At 41.0% G+C, this 19,832-nt stretch overlaps 1 protein-coding gene across 2 annotated transcripts in view; it reads right to left on the bottom strand.

Annotated features, from left to right (window-relative positions):
• Positions 1-19,832, bottom strand: part of PPM1H (protein phosphatase, Mg2+/Mn2+ dependent 1H) — a 133,197-nt gene that overhangs the window by 53,450 nt on the left and 59,915 nt on the right. For both annotated transcript variants that reach the window (XM_053977997.1, XM_053977996.1), the window contains exons 2-4: positions 19,319-19,487; positions 9,825-10,169; positions 3,562-3,674 (exon numbers count right to left, since the gene is read on the bottom strand). In XM_053977997.1, coding sequence (XP_053833972.1) covers positions 3,562-3,674; positions 9,825-10,169; positions 19,319-19,487 — 627 coding nt within the window. The remainder of the gene's footprint in view (positions 1-3,561; positions 3,675-9,824; positions 10,170-19,318; positions 19,488-19,832) is intronic.

Below are 19,832 nucleotides of genomic sequence, written 5' to 3'. Positions count from 1 at the left end.
TGTGCAGTTAACATATAATTATTACAGAACTGTGATTGCTTCGTTAGCAGAAGTTTAATTATATCATTGACATTAGTGATGCCATAACATCAAGCTCAATAATAGTTCATAACAAAACCTACAATTAGCACAATTTTTCCTCCCTCTTCAACCAACCAAAAGTGTTCAGCTTGGAGAAGCCTAATAGTCCATACAGAAGTGAGCTAGGGCTGAACCTGAAAGGATTGCTGGCTGGTAATTTAGTAATATGGTAATTAAAGTCTTTTCATGATGTAATTACACATCAACTACAAAAGGACAGCTGCTATACAACACTGCCAGGGTACATGGCATGAAATGATTAGATTTGAGAAGCTTTGGTGGATAAACTGAATACCACAGACATAAGTCTGAGGTATAGCTGGCACCACACAGTACATTATTATTCAAGTCTCACACTTAACGTTTCCTTAGTCTCATTGTGACAGTAACAGTTTGTTGCATGTACCTTGTTCCTCTGACAGCAGAAGCTGTTCAAAACCCCACTTTAAAAGCTTCTGCTGTTTTCAAGTTCCCTGAAATTATAAAACCTAACATTTGGTTAGGTTTGCATGAACCCAAACTGTTTATTTCCCACACAAAACCTTCGATTCCTATCTGTGGGAAACTTGATTTATTTGCTTTTTCCAGTGGGGTAGTAGAGAGGGAAGGAGGAGAATAAGGAGAGGGGAAAGGCACAAATGAGTAGGTGAACTCAAAGAAACCAAGGATTTAGTCATCTAGTTCCAACAGCAGCAAGAGTGAAAAAAACAAACCCATCCTTCTTCTCGAGAGCAGATAACCATTTCTTGAAGTAGTTTCCTTATTGCATTTTTCACTGCCCTCCCTTTTATTTGTACAAACCACAAAGTTGACTACACAAGGCGTGAGACAGCAAAAAGAAATTTATTTTCCCCAACTAACATAAGCAAAATTTCTTGACTACATAACTGGGCTCTTCAAAATACAGGAATGCACTGTGCACCCTGGCAGGGGGCAGACAACCTCAGAGTGGCTTGTCTAGTCCTAAAACGTCATTTTTGTCATGACAGCAACTCAATGTTTTGCAACAGTTGTTTTTTTCCCTGTAAGTGGGAAAGAGGGGATTTGGTGAGAGAGACCCAGACCAAGTGATCTACACTTTAAAGCTTTAAAATTTCTTTTGAGCTAGGAAAGTCTAGAAATGGACTTATCTGAAAATGAATGATTTTGGAATAATTCTCCTCAGCATATGAGAGACTTTCTGTGAGGTCCATTTGGGAAGCACAAAATCAAACTACTTTCAATCTGGAGTGACTTTATTACCAACAAGATGTAAGGAATGAGAATTTGAATCCTGGTTCAAACAACATCCAATCTTGCTGATGGTTTCCTTTTTGTTACCTACCCTCCCTCTTCTTCTGGTTCTGGGTGGACTTAATGAACATGCAAAACTTCTTGAAGACTTATTATGTTTAACTACAGTTACACTAATACTCTGGCATCAACCCCAGATCACTGCCAACAGCAGTGTCTTGTCCTTGGGTATCAGAGGTTGCAGTGGAGCTGAGGCTGCTCTCAGGGAGCACAGAAGGAATCCTGAGGGAACTGGAAGCAGCCAGTTCCAGTCATTTAAGAACAAAGATCTTGGCTACTCAGATGTAAGTCCTGCATGGCCAGTTTTACACAGTACACTTTTAAGAGACAATAAAGCAAATTAGCCAACTCAAAGAAAGAGGGTCAACTGTACTTCAGGTGCAATAGCACTAGAAAACTTGATTATTTCTAATTTAATGGCAGAAGAGATAGAATGTAGTTCAGCTAGTAGTTCTGTTGACCAGACAGGTGATCACCTCAAACATGTTTGCAGGTACCATGTGAGGATTCACTTGACATTTTGATACAAAAAGGAAATTCAAATATGTCACTTGTCAATAGAAACTGGATGAACAACTTGCAACACATACAACAAATTTAGCATCTTAAAAACAATCACCAACATGAAAAGAATAGGAATTTTATGCACAAAGGATTTATCTGACTTCCTACACAGGAAGCGGCAAGAGGCAGTAAAAATCTTAGGTTTAAACTACAAAACCCTTAATTTTTAAGTGCTGTCTCTGTAAGTATGTGAGTGTACACACTACAAACATGAACTGTGTATGCACAAACCTTAAACACAAACATAACAGACTTTACCTAAAGACTGATGCCTTAAGTTTTATCTTCCACATTTTTCAGATTCTGTACTGCATTAGTATGTAACTCGGAATTTCATATAAAGTGTTAGCAAGGTCTCTTCACAGTTTAGTTAGACAAAGCAATCCTTTTCCAGCCCAAGAACCAAGGACACCATTATAGTTTCAGTCCCAAAAAGTGTAAACAACAGTGAATTGAGGAGAGAAAACTGGGAGGATGGGACTTCAAAACCTGAAGGTGTAATTGGACAATTGACCCCAATATGTAAATGGACCAAAACTTATAAAAGTGTGAAAACTCGTGACCGGTCATTCATCTTGGGTGTAGCCACGGCCAGGCTCCTGTACTGCCCAAGGTGTATCCTTTAAAGGCCTTTTAATAAATATCTACTTTACTCCTTTAACACTGTCTAGCCTCTGTTCCAGGTAGTCTCTTTAGGCATCAAGACAACATGGTTCAATACCCTTGCAGAGGTTAATTACTCAGCTATTAATGAACAGACTACAAGAGCAGATCATATCGCATGTGAACTCTTTTCCCTGCCCTGTTTATGCAGTGCACTGCTGAAAGAAACATGTGAAGTCTGAAGTCTTGCAAGAAGAGCCTCACTATCTCTCTCCAATGGTAGTAAGGGCAGAGTTAGAGAGGGGGAAAGAATGCAAGTGAGAGATTTCTAGTATGCTCCTATGTTGCTTTAGCAACATCAGAAGACAAAGAAAATGCTTCTTATCATGAGTCTTCAAGAACCCAACTTCAAAATAAAACAAAGCAACAGCTCCTGAGCAACAGCATTCAGTTTTGAGAATTGGACAAGTACTTGAGCTAGAACAGGACAAGGCGAAAAACCTACACCGTGATAGCCTGTCTCCCTCTCCTCATCCCCCAAGGTAAGAGTAGCAGCTCTTTGTGTACTGATCACCACTTTCAATTACATGAAATCTGGAAGCCAAATGGCCAACAAGACTAAGCCTGGCAACAGGAGCCACAGGACTTCCTATGGAAAAAATGTAGTCCTACCAGCTTTTCCGGATACAGTCACCTTGTCAGTGTTCAACACACAATTCTACTACACGTACAACGCCTCTTCTGTTTCAATGGCTTTTTAGCACCTTTCCACCTCTCTGCAAACATCAAGTTATTCAGAAACTGCTAAAGGACCAGAAGTGCTGTCAGTTTCCCTGACTGCAACCACCTCAAGATAATGGAACGCTATCCCTGGCACTTGCATTCATTTCTGTGAGAAGTGCTAAGTGTCCCGCCAAGAAACACAATCTTCTTGTGATGCTGTCTGCATTTAAGGAACTCGGTAACACCAGGCCTGGGCAGTTTGGGGTGAAGGATTAGATGGGGAGACAACACACTTACCTGCTATCACCAGCGTTTGCCACATAAAGCTTCCCCAATAAATACACCACCACCAGGGCTGTGCAGCCGCCAGAAATGTTATACACAGTCCTCTCTCGCTCTATTTGCAAATCCTGTGGGAGAAGAGAACAAGATTTATAAAGACAGCATTGCAATTAATGCTTGAGAAAATGAAGTCTCCCATAAAAAATAAAAATACAATAGAGTCTTTATTAAACTGTATGTCCCACTGTCTGCCTTTTCTTGCAGCTATGGCCACACGAGCTAGGAGAAGAACAGAAAGTTGAGGAGTACCTATTACTTATACCAAGATGTTTGGGAAAAATCAGGTCAGGAGAGTGTAAAACATCAGGTACTAAGGAATAAATAGCAACTCTCAGGGATGCAAGAGAATTTGCTATGGCAAAAGCACAATGAAGGCAAAGATAAATGAAGCATAACAACAGGTACCTGGTGGTATAATTGGAGTGCTTTACATAAACAGCAGATAACTAATGAGACTCAGCTACAACATGAATAACTACCTACTTCCCTAGAGGAATGCTAGAATTGTGGGGCATACACCTTAAGAACAGTAGCAAGATACAGTTGTGTCACAAGGCTACCCTTCAGAAACACAGGGAATGAGTGGATACTGAACTGATTCTGAGTGCAAGAAACATTATATATTAAAAGAGTTGTTCTGCTTAACAGAAGTGGAGAACGCAAATTATACTTTTCACCAACAGTCAATAAAACCCTGGAAAGAAAAATAACAAACACATAAATACACACACACATATATAAATACACATACAACGCCCCAAGAAAGCTTGCAGAACATAGAGCAAGTGAGTAAATGAGCTACTTTCATCCATACATTTTAAACAAACACTGAAGTGTATGCTATGCCAATGAATTAATTCTGCTGTCTGTAGTTTAGCTTCAGGTAATAAAATGGTACAAATCACCCTTCTCTCCTGTGTCCAGAATCAAATCCTATTTCAAACCGGTCTGTTTTTATAAAATATTGGATTCAAACAGGGAGCATCATTTAACATCACTATTGCAAGTACTGGCAGATCTTTTCCAGCTAAACCCTGCCTACTTTTATGTGGTGCTGTTTTTATTATGAATATGTGTTTGCCTCTGTGTGTGTGTGTGCATACACACAGATCTATACTTCAACCATTTTCATATCTGCACTGGGCCTGTTATAAATGCTTTTTTATCTAATCTTGCCATAGAGAAGCTGATTCTCCTCCCCATGGTTTCTGTATATTTTTAAATTAAGCTGAAAATAAGAGTTCAAAGGAATCAGACATTTCTAATCATCAAAATAATTTAAACTTACAAATACTACAGATTTTCCAAGCACTGCCAGGAATTTTAAGAAACCTTCATTTCCACAGTTCAGAATACCCTCCAAGACCTTTAAACAATGTGCAATTCCTCAACTAGTTTCAGCTCTGTCATACATATACTTTGCAAGTGCTGGAATGCCTAAATTAAAATTTATTTCTTCCAATAAGCAGATTTCAGAAGCATCTGTTATAGGACAGAAGATGGATAATCCTTAGGGCCTCTTTTTCAAAATTTCCTTGACTTAAACTACATCTGTGTACTGGATTTTCTCAAATCATTGCTGTTGTTAGTTCTCCCATTTAGAACTTCAATTTACTACCATGACTTGTCAAAGTACATTGAGCACCATGTATGTTTCGATATTACGTACTTTGCTTGACATTTTAAACAGGAAGGAAAGAAGGCAAGGCTTTCCAACATCTCAACAAGATTTGAGGGAGAAAAATAAAGCAAAATAGAACTAAGCTCCCCAGTGCCACCAATTCATTCTCATGAAGAGACAATGGCTTTTAATGAAAATACTTTGTAACAGTTGCACTGAGAAAGTAGTATAAACATGAGCAGAAGCCCCAAAATGCCTCTAAAGCCTTTATGAGTGTAAAGGGGCTCAGTCTAGACAGTGTATACAAAGCTTTCCTCATTTTCCAGCGGAAGAATGATTTCTGAGCTAGCGTAATTTTTGCTGTTGTTGTTGGTATTGTTTTGGGTGGGATTTTTTGTTTGTTGTTTGGGGTTTTGTTTGTTTGTTTGTTTTTCCGAAGAACCAGTTAATTTAGTCGGAGCTCTGCCGTCCGTGCCGGGACCCGTGCTGCAGCGGGTGGCAGGTGCTCCCAAGGGTTTCCCCAGGTCTGGTCCCCCTTTCCTGGCGCGGGATGCGGAGCGCAGCCTGCAGAGGACACGGTGACGTACCGAGCAGGTGAGGGCGAGCAGGGCGGCTTTCCGCCCCGAGCTCGGCAGCGGGGAGGCGCCGGGAGAGCCGCGGGCCGGGGCGAGGCTGGGCCGGGCTCCCCTCCAGCAGCGACGCCGCTCGGAGCCGCGGGCCGCTCCTGCCACCTGGCGGAGGCTGCGCGCAGCGGCCGCCGCTGCCGCCCGCGGCACCTCCGCTGATCGAGCCCCAGGCCAAGGCAGGGTTGCCTGCAGAAACCGGGCGGGTTTGGAATGTCTGCAGAGAGGGAGACCCCATGATCTCCCTGGGCAGCCTGTTCCAGTGCTCTGCCACCCTCAGTGTGAAGAAGTGCTTCCACAGGTTGAGCTGAAACTCTGGTTTAGTTTATGGCCATTTCTCCTCATCCTGTTGCTGGGCAGCACTGAAAAGAGCCTGGCACCATCCTCTTGACACCCGCCTTTCAGATATTTATGCACATTAATGAGATCCCCTCTCAGTCTTCTCCAGACTGAACAGCCCAGCTGCCTCAATCTCTCCTCATACAAGAGATGCTCAAATCCCACCATCATCTTTGCTGCCCTGTGCTGGATCCTCTCCGGTAGCTCCTTCTCTTTCATGTACGGAGGAGCCCAGAACTGGACACAGCACTTCAGGTGTGGCCTCACCAGGGCCAAGTAGAGGGGGAGGATCACCTTCCTCAACCTGCTGGCCACACTCTTCCCACCCTCTATTCATCTATATTTATCCTCAGAGGAGCAGCCTTTCCTCCAGGATCTCAACCTTGCTATGACAGAAAGCAGCTTTACACACACAGTATTAGGTATCTGGTTAAAACAAAAGTTTCAGAAGGCATAAACATAAAATTAACTCCTTAGCATGCTTTACATCAAATGCCTGTGATTCTATTTAAACTCTCAATTCTACTGGGTATATAATGAGAGGAAATTTTCAAAAAGGTGAACTGTACAACACATGCCATTCTGCCAAGACTGTTCAATTAATTAAAATGGCACCAATCTAGAAAAAGCACCTGTCTAGATTTCATCTAAGTAAAAAAAACTCAATAAAGAAGAAAATCATGATACAATGAATGCAGATGTATACCTCCCAATAAATCATACAGACTAGTTCTGTGCCATTTATTCCCATCTAAAATTAAATGGGGTTCAGAGTAGAATAGGTGCTCTCTCCCATTAACCTTTTTTGCAAGTACATACAACATCACACAGGCATATAAAGTTAAATACAGGGAAAGGACAATAATTTGATGTTTCTATCCAATATGGAACTGCACTTGGAAGCAGTTCCTCCTGGCTCCTCCTGGCTCCTTTGAACTGAATCTATAAATGCACATCTTAAAACTCAACAGGTGAAAATTAGAGGATTTGACTTATGACATCTTCAGAACTTTAGCTTACTAATTTCCTTTTAATTGGAAGAATTGTGATACTGACAATTACTGACATTTGCTGTTTTTTAGACAGGGAATTAAATTATCCGAAAACACAGCACAAACTTCCTAATCCCTGTTTCAACACAGAAAACATCATTTAGATGTGCTTCAAAATGGAGACAATTTAATTGCTAAATGTCTAAGTTAGGCAATGATGATCTGTGTCAGCTTTCCACAGCGTTTTACTGCATGTAGCTGTTAGACAAGAACTGTCAAAAAAAAAAAAAAACACATCAAATAAAGGAAAAATAATTTTTAAAGCCTTTTGAAAGCCATGAATTGCATTTTATATGAGGCTTGAGGCAAAAACAGGGAGACCTTGACTAGAATTCAAAAGCAAGTTGGGGAAAAAAATAATGGTATACTAAATGCTCCCAGAAAAAGGGGACAAAGCCATCATTAGATAAACATGTCGGGTCAGACTGTTTAAAAAACAGTATCTTTATCTACTCATTATTTTCACTCAATTCACAAGAATCCTTTGCAGCAATTGGTGTTTCAGGAAAAACCACCAAGAAGTCTGCCAACGTGTCCAGGAAACTTGAGCTTTCACCAAGTGCCAGGTAAACTGACACACTCGGCTGGCAAAAACCCTTGTACATGCTGCTCAGCTCGACTGCGCTGACCTAACTCAACAACATCCATGATGTTCCAGTACAAACAAGGGCTGATTAAACAATGTGTTGTAGAAGAAGCCCAAAGTCTTCACGCAAAAACTAAAAGGAGTACAAGCAAGCAGAAGTTAAACAGAGGCAGGAGGAAGATCAAGCACTGCAAGCACAGATGAGACACAGAAATGTTGATTTTATGAATTGCTCCCTTATACAGATGAAAGAAAACACTCTTTTGCCTAAGTCAAGTATAAGCGCAAAATTCCCCTCAGAGCTTAAAGTAGATACAATTTAATTATCTACTGCTTTCCATTTTTAAAATGGAAAAAAATGGTCCAGCTGCCCATTTTTATAAGATTTCCTGTGAAACTTAATGCTGAAATTACATTGCATTGGGGTAGTCATTTGTTTATCAAAGACAATTATGAACTTCAGCCCTCTAATATAAAGCAAGTGGGAATTAAGATACATAGTCTGTAGCATATAAACAAAGATGCACTGAGGAAAATGTTCTGTTTAGTTCAGTTTAGAAACAGGGAGAGCAGATTAGCATGAGCTATACAAGGAATACCTGAACACCGTAACTGTAGTGAGTTATCCAGTGTTTCTGCATTTGTCATACTCTACCCACAAAAGCCCTTACAACCAGCTGTCTGAACATAAGCTGAGATGGTCTTCTGTGGAACACCTACCGGAGATGTGAAGTCACAATAAAGCAGTGCAATAACAGCCCTGTTCACTCAGACACATTCATGAAGGCAGCGATGGGTAATGCAGCAATGGGTAACGCTGCTCTCCTAAAAGAGGTAGAGTACTTGAAACAGCCCTTCTATACTCTGTTACTTTCACTGCCCAGTCCCATGAAACTCCACTTCTCAACTTGCCTGCACTTGAAGACAGTTTCAACAGGAGAGAATCACGTCATGCTCTCAGAGCCTGGCACTCTTCTGGCCTCAAAATTACACCAACTGAAGCATGAAATTTGCGTTCCTCTTAAGTGTGCTCTGAATCCACTAGGGTGCAGTGGATGGGCATGGTCATTTTCTCTCTCATTTCTCAACAAAGAAAGGAAGCAATCTAGTCCTCCCTTTCTGAAAAGGTGTGCTGAACTGACAGATTTTCATGCATCCTCCTCTTTCTTTTCATATAGCAGAAACAGAGACCACTACCCACAGTGCATAAATCTGCCCCCACAATCCTCACTGAAGTATGCCTAAGATATGGCTGTGAATGCTGCTCCTGGACCTACCCACCTGCAAGTCCAAACCCAGTTGGTGGGTCTGCTTGCCTGCACTTCCTTGGGAAGAAAGAACAATCCAGCAAAAGGTAATTGTTATTCAGGACTCAAAGTACAACTTGTAACAACAACTGTAGTCTCTTAATTAAATGCATGTACTGAACAAAATTCATAGGGAAATAGATGGATACTCTGTTCCCACAGGGTCATGATTTCCTGATAGTTGTTCAGGCTGTACACAAGTCAGGTGGGTGGCAGGAATGAACTTCATGCCCCACTCATCCACAAAATCTGCCTCAGTGAAGAGCTGCAGACACTCTACAGTCACTACTCCAACACCAATGTGAACTACAGGTCATTGGGCCAAGCAGCCTTGCTGCTGCTCTGGTAGGGCAATGAGGCTTTATAAAGTGCATGTCCACATACTCAGCCTGATAACAACTGCCAGTGCTGAAATCTGCACTGTAAGGCAATACTGATCTTTATCTTATAAAAGGAGGGGGAGAAGAAAATTAAAAAGAAGAGTATCATACATTGAAAATTCAAGTAATGCATAACCATTACAGTGCTACCTGGGAGTTAAGATGCAGGGGCTGCCTCACAGGGGTGTACCTGATAAGCTGTTGAGGCTGTTAAATAGTTCTGTTCACAATCAGATGTTGTCTTCATCATCGCCAGGTTATGTGACTCAATGTAAACAACAAGGACTTCAGGTCCCTGAGACATACATACCATTTCCTTGAATGCACTTTCTATGGCCCCAATAACCAGGCACTCATGTGGGATCTTCTTCTCCGTGAAGAAGCGTGTTGGAGGTGTGCTGGGTGAGCCCGGGGCTCCCACACCACCACGGAGGGAGGCTGCTCGTGTCAGTGTCCTGCTGTTGGTGGATGGGTTGTCCGGTTCCTCTCCCAGGCAGGTGGGTGGGAGGACGGCTGTGTTCCTCAGGATGTCCACAATCTCCTGTAGCTGTTCCAGGATGTGGTGCTGCAGCAGCTTGGAAGCGACCACAGCTGCCCCTGACCCAGCGTGTCCATCAAACAGGGACCAGTAGTACAGGTTGATCCCATCTGTGTCCTGGAGAAGCAATAGGGGGAGAAAGGAAAGGAAAAGAGATGGTCACTGTTACACAGGTGTGAGCAAGGTGACTGGTGGCACAGAGGCAGCAGGTGAAACACAGATAACTTTCCCAGAGGCAACATTCTTTCTGAAATGCAGAAATACCTACAGTGTCAGTACAACTCTGGTTGAAAGAAGAGATGCTTATTTTTGCCACACATCCCCAGCATGTTTTTTCTTTTTGCTTAACCTCTTAAGGAAAAAAGCCCAAGAAAAAAAATGGAATAAGAAAGGCTGAATCTGTCTTACCTTACAGCCATCATAGGTTTTAGAAGAATAGCATTTGAATATATGATAGACTTACCACTATGAAAGATCAAAATTCTACTCAAGACAGCACCTGATGCTTTGTGACAGACCTCCTTTTTTTGCTAGGCATGAGACAAAGGACCTCAGTTTGACATCCAGCAACAAATGTGAACTCCACTTCCACAGCTGGTAGATAAGGTCCATCCATGCTGGCAGATGGGACAACTCAGGCTTACCCTGCCTCTGCCAGCCCAGGAAACAGCACCAGCACAAAGGTCCTCGAGGATGACAGATGCAAGTGGGATCAGCAGAACTTCATCTGATCTAGCCTCTATGTCCACTGCCTGGTTCTTCACAGTCCCCTAAGAAGTTTCCTGTATAGCACTGGAAATGGTGGTGTACCCTATCACTTAAACAGGGCATTAACCCAGGGCTGGAGGCAGAGTAGCTCTGGGCATCACAAGCTCCAATATGCTGGGAGAATACCAAAGAGTCATACTCTTGATAAGCTCAACTTTTTGTGGGGAGAGAAATTCACCTAGCAATCCTCGGGTAACTATTTAAGGCATAATGATGCCTAACCTTGCATGACAGAATATTTGTCATTAGCATGGGGAAAGAGTCTTTCCTGTGTTTCCTTTCCCTCCATTTATTTTAATCCTGCACCTTCTCCTAGCTATGCAGAAACAGCTGTTACTGGGGCCGCCTTGCAATTTGGATGTGGGTGGACTAATACAGATTTAGAAAGAAACAATTTTGCAAGGGACAGGAAGGAGGCTATACTGCTGTAAAATACCTTGTAATAGGAAAGCATAACCTAGATCTCACTGCATGCAAAGAACCTCAAAATTACATGTGCATGTCGCACTGTGGTCTAATTTAAGATGACAGATGTGGTTTGTTTTGGTCACCTGAACACTGCTCCCTTACGCTGCAGATCAGCATAAATCTAGGCACCACCTACATCCCAGTACTTCATGTCCAAAGCACTGCCTATTTCAAATTTATGGACAAGGCTGTGAACTGCAGCTCCTTTTACTTTCTGCTGTTTCAGCTGCTCCACTAAGGTGTCATGATAATAAAAATCACATAGAAGTCAAGGTGGTTTTTTTCACATACAGCATTGCTGATGTGGTAAAGTTCAAATATATTCTTAACCAAAGCATCAACAGCATAGTCATCTATACAGCAGAGCTCCTCCAAGAGGAGGAATTCATCAGTCCCTCATGCACTCTTCATTTCATTACTGAAATGCTGTTATAAGGGGGTATTATCCTAAAGTACTCTTTACTTACCACAGTAAGGATCACACAGGATATATCCTAGAATGGCAGAAAAATCAACATGTGTCCACATTTCTGAACGTGGTTCTGAACGGGGTCCTCTCTCCCCCCACACTTATCCAGCCTGGTAAATTCATTAAAAAAACAGTTGTGAAACTTCCCACCTGAAGGCAGGGCCGGCAGTTGTACTACCTGCTCTGGGCTCAGAATCCCTCCAAGTTCACAAAACAGTTGGATGTAAAATTCTGTGTAAGTAATTTTAAACAGCTAATAGGATTAGTAATTTAAAAACTTGCTTGTAAAAATAGATTGCTACTCATGTAAAATGTGAAGTATTTTGCCAACAGAAACAAGTTTTCCAAAGTGAAAGTATTTCACCTGAAAGCTGAAACTATTTATTCAAAATGACACCACTGTGACTCCTGGGATTTGTATATCAAACCACTTCTGCTCCCATTCTTCTCCTAAGAGTTTGTCTCCCTGGCCAAAATCCATGTTATGATGCACCATGAATAATGCTTCCACAGTTTTTGTCCTCATGTCCTTTAAAGGTGCTACTCCTTTGGAAATGTGTTCACTTTGATTGGGGAGGGGGGTGGATCCCCAAGGCATTTCAACTCTGACTGAGATTAAAATATTTTATCTTCCACCAAAAGGAAGCAGATATTTTGTCATTGTTCTCCTCCAGCCCCCAAACTGGAACAGATACTTACAATTAAGAACAAGTTTGATCCGCACTCCATTTTCATGAGTTCTCCAAAGCAAACCCCCCAGCAAAGTCTGTTTTACAGCTTTTCAGAATATAAAGAGGACAGTTATTAACACAAATTATTCTCATTACTGTGATCTCAACTCTGGATATGTCCTACACTGATCAAGCCTCATGTGAGTTTGGGTGTTAAAGATGAGACTGGGACGCTTTAAAACAGGTGAAAATAGGCTCTGACAAAAAGGGAAAATGAAATGTTACCATTTATTTCCTCTAAGCCAATGGGCAGCACAAATTTGGACAGAGAGGTTCACATGGATTTGAGCTGTATTCTCAGACTCTCACTGACACATGTCACCGTGACATGGCCACATCAAATATGGTGGTCCACTGATCTTGTCCTTTTTGTAGTAGTAATTCTTGAACAAAGAAGATGTTGCTACCAGTTCAGCTAAGCTCAGACATCTACACTGCACACCTCCAAGATAGTTCTCTAAATTGCCCTTATATTGGGCAGACAGAAAAACCCCTACATTTTCAGACTATGCTCATCTCATTCCAAAGTAGATTTATTTCTCCCTATCAACAGCAGAACTAGAGAACTGTAAAGTCTGTATTCTAAGCACTCAGGGGAGATGACAACCATAATGCTGCTCTCATACAGACATTCTGTGCAAGATGCTCTAGGGCCTTAACTTCAGTTGGGATCTTCAGGCATTACTGTAACCTAAATATTAGTCTTGAAAAACTTCTGTATATTCCTATAAAGCTTCATTTACTTTTGAACTAGCAAAGAGGAAAACCACAGATAACATATTAGCTGCCTAAAAAAGGAAGAAAAAACAAACTTCTTCCCCACCCTGAGAATAAAAACAGCTCCTCTATTTGAAAGAAATTAATTCCCCAAAACCACACCAATTCAATGAGAATTAAAAATATAATGCAATTAAGGCAGTGACTCAGTGAACAAACAAGGACCAGCAGTCAGGGCATGCAGATGAGGCAAAATGCACAGAAAGGTCCTTGCTGTTGCTCACACAGCTGAGATGACCTCTGCAGCCACCAAGCAATTACTTGTTCTGGTGTGCATATGCATTGCTGTTTGCTCTCTTTTACATCTGGGAGCTTGAACTTCTTCCCAAAAACAACTGACATTCTGCAAACTGAGAGAGCAAGACATCTATTTTTACTAGCACTGGCAGTATTCTGCCAGAAGTAGTCTTTCAAACACCAGTCTTCATTTCTTCTTTTATCTGGACAGAATCCTCAAATAAGAGTGTGGTCTATTACCACAGTGATTTATTTTAGATTTTCATTCAAAAGATTCTGACCCAACAAACAGGCTGAATAACTACCAAAACACAAAGAGAAAACAAATCCTTCACTGCACTGACCTTACAATTAATTTCCTAGTACAGAATGTACTAGGAAATTCAATATGCTTCAGACTCCTCAACTGCTGACCTAGCTTTCAGGAACGTTCAGCAGTCTCCTGGGTTTTGCAATTGTAAAATATAATTAAGACATGCAAAGTTTTGGGTCAAGCAATGGATGAGAAATCACGAGAGAAATTGCATATATATATACACATACATAATTTGAGCTCAATGATATGAAGAAAAAAAAAGAAAGGGAAAAACCTTAGCAATAGCTAGTGATCATTTTGGGCCACACTTTTCAGGTAAGCTAGACAGCAGTCTTAGATTGCAAACCTTCAGATTGTTGTTATGGAGCTAATTCCAAACAGGCAAATAAATCATGTTGCCACTAAAGATTTATTCTGGGAACTACAACCTACCCTGACTATTATTATTCCAGATATGAACTAGAGTTGCAAAACACTTAAGAGAGCAACTTGAGTTCTCATAAAATCTGAACTGGGCCAGCAATTGCCACCCCAATCCTCAGAGAAAAGCCTCCTCATGTTACGAATATGTTCAGCTGCCTGTGGTAGGCTACAAGCCTTATGCCACACAAAACATACAGCATCTCAAATTTGTGGCAAAGAAAACTGCAGAATTAGTAATTAAGTATCCTCACATTACAATGACAATTAATAATGCATCATATGAAGTCCTGCAGCCTGATTGTCACTATGACAATATCCTAGCACGATTTCCACTTCACTTGTTGATGGTTTTCAGCATTCATCATGAAGGTACTCTGCAGTTAAAGGCATTTAAAAATAGTACAAATGAAAAAGATGTGCAATTTAACATGAATGTTCTTGAATGGGGACACACAGGAGATATGATTAATCAAGCAGCAATGGAGTGGGATAGGGGGGAAGGGGAGAGAATTAACTAAGGGTTGAATTTAAAGACCCTTTCATTTCACTGCTCTGCTCATTTTATTACCCGCCCTTTCAAGAAGAAAACCATGTTTATTCTATTTATTAGACTTCCCAGAATTTGTGTGTTGGGGTTAAAGAAATGTTCACTTCTCCATTTCCGCATTTCTGGCCTACCACCTCATCCTTTCCACCCCTGGAAGTCCACATGGAGAGTCAAGACCATGATAGCAGCATTCAACTTGTGTGGACAACACATGGATCTCCAATCCCTTATGCTGCTTTGTCAAAGCACAGCGCTGGATTGATTGGGTTAGCATTAAACAACAATCACACAGTCTCAGATGTAGCTAATGTTTCACAAACTTCCCAAAAAGCATAAGAAAACAAAGATGGCATGTGCCATTCTCAAAGAGTCTGTAGAAAAAAAAAATCTGAGGATGATGAAAAGGACTCTGTTACATAAAGTTTAAATTTCACTGCCTATTTCCCTTGTGCTCCACACTTTAAAAAAATCCTTTCAATTAACTTCTTCCCTCATTCCCTTATTCCTTCAGTATTTCTGCAAGGTCCTTCATGACATAGAGACAATTTCAGATTGTGTGTTACAGTGGGATTTTCCTATGAGGCATTTACACTATTTAGCCTCTGGCTTTCTTACTAAATATTTCCTGGGATGATATCCTATCATTCACTGTAGTGTCTAAAGCCAGTGTTTCTTATTCATACAAATTAAGATGTACACTCATCACATTTAACACCAACCTCATATACTCCTTAAAAAAATATTTGCCAACACTGCTATGTGAGGGTTATTATAATTTACAGTATACAAATATGGAAACAAAAATATGACGCAACATAGAAATGTGCTTTTTTCCTCCCCCTTTTTAGATATACTCAACCAACAAAAGATGTAGCAAGGAAAAAATCCTACTAAGTGCTAGTGTAAGACTGCCCTCTAGTAGAAAACTTTCTCCAGGAATATGCTACCTGTTTTGGGAAAATATATTACAAATTTAAATACACAAGCTGTGGTCTAATAACATTGTAGAATAGGTTTTCCACAACTAAATAATGAGTGTGACAGCACCTATATCAGTGCCATGTAGAAAACAGAAGTAAATCCATTGATAAGAACATATAAAGAACAAGATAAAAAGTAACTAGAAAACAGTACAATCTATTATATGGATCAGCTGGCTCCTGAATTTAAATGTTATGCTCCTTTGTTGTCAAAATATGTCAGAAATAGAATCAAGAACAGAAGATTTGAAATAAAAGTGTTTCTCTCAAGAAACTTGAAAGGGAGTGGCTGTTCCTTCCAAAATCAAGATGAAAGATACAGAATCAAACTAGGAAATAGCAAAAAGAAAAAGAAAAATCAGAACATTTCATAAGATACTTCTCATAAACTATGTGTAAGTACATATTTACTGAGGAGATATTTACTGACAATCATGAAATATCAAATGGATAAAAAGAACAGCTTTTAAAAGCATGCAGTTTATTGACCCAACAATTACATTACCATAACAGTACATCAACTGTAAAAATGGGTAACATCAAGGTTAGTTAAGATGCCTTTCTAATAACAAAACTATTTTAGATCCCTGTATTTTTAATGCAGTCTTATCTTATTAACTATGTCATGTTTGGAAAAAAAGTTCCTTCTGAAAAAGGTGATTAGCCATGGTTTTTGCTCCTGAGAAGCTCTTGATACTGGAAGTTAATTGGGCTTTGTGAAACAATGCTACAAAGATTTTTATGTCCCATGCAAGCCCTTAAAATATGCAAAAACAGGCAAACTCAGCACAGTTACATTCATCCACATCCCAGATGCACAGGCTCCTGACCATGTATCTCACATGGTAGGTCTGGAACTTTAATGTGGTATTAAAATCTCATATCTCTGCACAGCAAGATGTGTGCACTCAGGGTGGTGCATGCACAGGGGTCTTTGCAGTGAGCCTGTGTGCAAGGCACAGTGATGCCCTTAGTGTCAAACAAACCCATCACCTGGACCAAGGACACTGGCAGCCGTCTTGTTGTGCTCTCCATACACAAACAAGTACCGTGGCAAAATGCTTGCTTCATTAAACATAATTAATGAATACAAAAGTTAAATACACTCCTGAAACCAAGCACCTTCCTGAACCAACAGCAGGCATGGACTTTCTAGGAAAGACTTTTAAATACACAGCTAATTAAAACAAATTCTGTTTTACTTTGCATGACTGCGTGTAGAACTCTGTGGGAGGGGTTCCTGCTCTCCCTTGGGAGGCAGCAACAGTCTAGAAAAGGTTGCCAATCACCTGCTGCCCTCCACCCCAGAAGACCTGTCTGTCAATGCTTGGTACTCTCCCCAGTTCCAGAAAGTTCAGTTGTTCTGTTACCCCCATTGGCCCCTGTTAGAATACCACTCCTCCTCTGTACCCCAATTAGTTCTCTGTATGTCACCCCACTCTGTCTCCCCCCCTTTACCCGTTGCCCATTGGTTGCTTTGTACCCTAACCACTCCTATTCCTTTGCCCTTAATACCCAGCCCCGCCTTCCCTTGGGGCTCCCGGAGCTGGCTCCCTTCTAGAGCGCTTGTGTCCCTCGTCTCCTCCTCCTGTTCCTGCGCCTCTCCTATAATAAAGCCTCTAGGAATACAGCTACTCCGGAGTCCTCTCGTCCTTACGGTGGAGCTATCCGGGTCCCGCCACCTCCTCCCCGTGGACCAGTCAGCCGAGGGTTTCCCCCCGACTGGCTGGGCACCCGGGTGGAGCCTGGAGGACTTATAATTTAATACAGAACTCCTAGTCCCAACAAGTTGTGGGCACAAGTCTTTATCCAGGAGTTTGCAAAAATGTACTTGAAAAAAGAAATCATGACTGTCTGAATACAATGAGGAATATCAGCACACAGGAATTGAAACACGATTTAAAGAAAGATTTTTAAAGAGGAAAAATAGGGTAATTTGCAAACCCTCAGGATCTGTCAGTTTGAAAATGTTGCAGCAATAATGAAGTATGAAACAGAATTGGAGGAGCAAGATTTTGGGAGGGACACAGTACAAGAGGAATGCTTGTTTCTCAGGACCCCAATGAACCCTGCAACCATCAGGTATTACCAAGCCATGGAATTCTGTGAGAGAGACTAAAGCAGACTGCTAATCACCACCTGATTTAAAATAGACACACACATACCAACTAACAAAAAAACCCAAACCAAACAAAAAACAAAATATACAAACAAACCAAACCCCAAAACCAAAAGAACTCCAAACTACCAAAAAAGGCTACTTACAGTACATTGAAAAACTAATTATCACTTAGGGACAACCTGTGTTCTCCAGCAGCAGGAACGCAGCAGATCCACATTGTCTGACTCAAACATTCAGACAGGGCATTTAGTATTACATGGTGAAATGCTGGGATTGAACACACACTATCAATCACTGCTGGAGGCTGACCTCATGCTTAAAGAGCAGATGAAGTAATTAGCCAGTCAGGAAACAAGACAGATGAAAAATAGCAGACAATTGCCAGTAGACAAGTGTATGATATACACTACACTTCACACAAACAAGGGAAGCTATAGTCTGCAAAAATCACTGAATTCCAGAAGATTATCCTGATTAAATTAGAGAACGCAGTATCTTTCCAACATTGGCTGAAGATGGGGCTTAGTGGCTTTGATATAAGACACATTTTAACACTATATTGTTCATATATTTGAACAATTTGAACAATCTGACCCCTGTGTGTGCACAGTGAAAACAGCTGCCAATGCAGTGTCCACAGAGCTCCATGTAGTGCAAATGTGCCAACACAACAGTACAGAAACTTAGAAAGAGCAGATGGAAGTTGACCTGTGTTTTTGTGGCACCATGAGGCATCTGTGTAAATTACAGAAACAGAATGGTTTAGGATGAAAGAGACCTTAAAGATTATCTGGTTCCAACCCCTCTGTCATGGGCAGAAACACCTTCCAGTAGACCAGGCTGCTCAAAGTCTCATCCAACCTGGCCAAATATCTCTGGGCAATCTGTTTCAGTGCCTCACCATTCACAGTGAAGAATTTCTGCCTAATATCTCATCTAAACCCTCTATTAGTTTGAAGTCCTTACTCTTTCTCCTGTCACTATAGGCCCTTGTGAAAGCCTGTCTCCAATTCCCTTAAGGTACTGGATGGTCAGTCTAAGGACTCCCTGGAGGCCTTTCTTCTTCAGGTTGAATAGCCCCAACACACAGCCTTGTCTTCACAGGAGATGTGCTCCGGCCCTTTCTTCATCTTCAAATGTCTCAACATTATATTTCAGAAATGAAACAAAAAGAAGAATCCAGGAGCATCCCCTTGCCCATCTTTAAACTAAAATGTCTTAGATGCAAGAAGCATTTTTCAACACAAAAAATTAAGTAGTAGAGCTAAGAAAAATACAGTGAAATGTTCTGCATTTAAGCAGAGACAATCAGTAAGAGGTAACTGAAAAGATATTAAATATTCAGAAAGTACCTTTTAGTGCCATATTCTTACATCCTTTTATATTATTTTGTATTTCTTCACTGACAAGATACAGAAGTTTGCTTACTGAATTGTCTTTCAGCTGGAGACCTTCTCCATTGGGCAGCGATGACCTCCGTTTTGTTGAAGAGTTCTTGTTTGGTGTAGAATTACTGCCTCCAGCTTTTTTCTTGACAAAGAGGACCTCACAGCTGGCTTGATCTTCATTGTGCGTGCTCTTCCCTGCATTTATTACCCTAAGAAAAAAGCAAAACAGAAAAAGAAAACAGTGACCAGATTAGCAAAGCACAGAAGCCCCCATCTGTATCTCGCAATGTGACTCGAGTTGCGGAACCAGAGCCCAGCAGTGTTGCAAGTACTGACTGAATTAAAATACCTGACCACCTTCCAGAGATACAAACATACACACAGGTATACTTTTTATTTCTGTACACATACACAGGACACAACAAGCACTTTCCACAGAACTATGTGAATAAGAACCGATGGTGCCATGAGCATATTTCACCCCTAGGCATGCCATACTTTTTTAAAAGAGACTACTTTATGGATGAAGTTGATAACGCATATGCCTCCCAGTT

This window comes from Vidua macroura, chromosome 5, assembly GCF_024509145.1.
Source record: "Vidua macroura isolate BioBank_ID:100142 chromosome 5, ASM2450914v1, whole genome shotgun sequence".
NCBI classification, from domain to species: Eukaryota; Metazoa; Chordata; class Aves; order Passeriformes; family Viduidae; genus Vidua; species Vidua macroura.
This window is presented reverse-complemented; position numbering and strand designations above follow the sequence as displayed.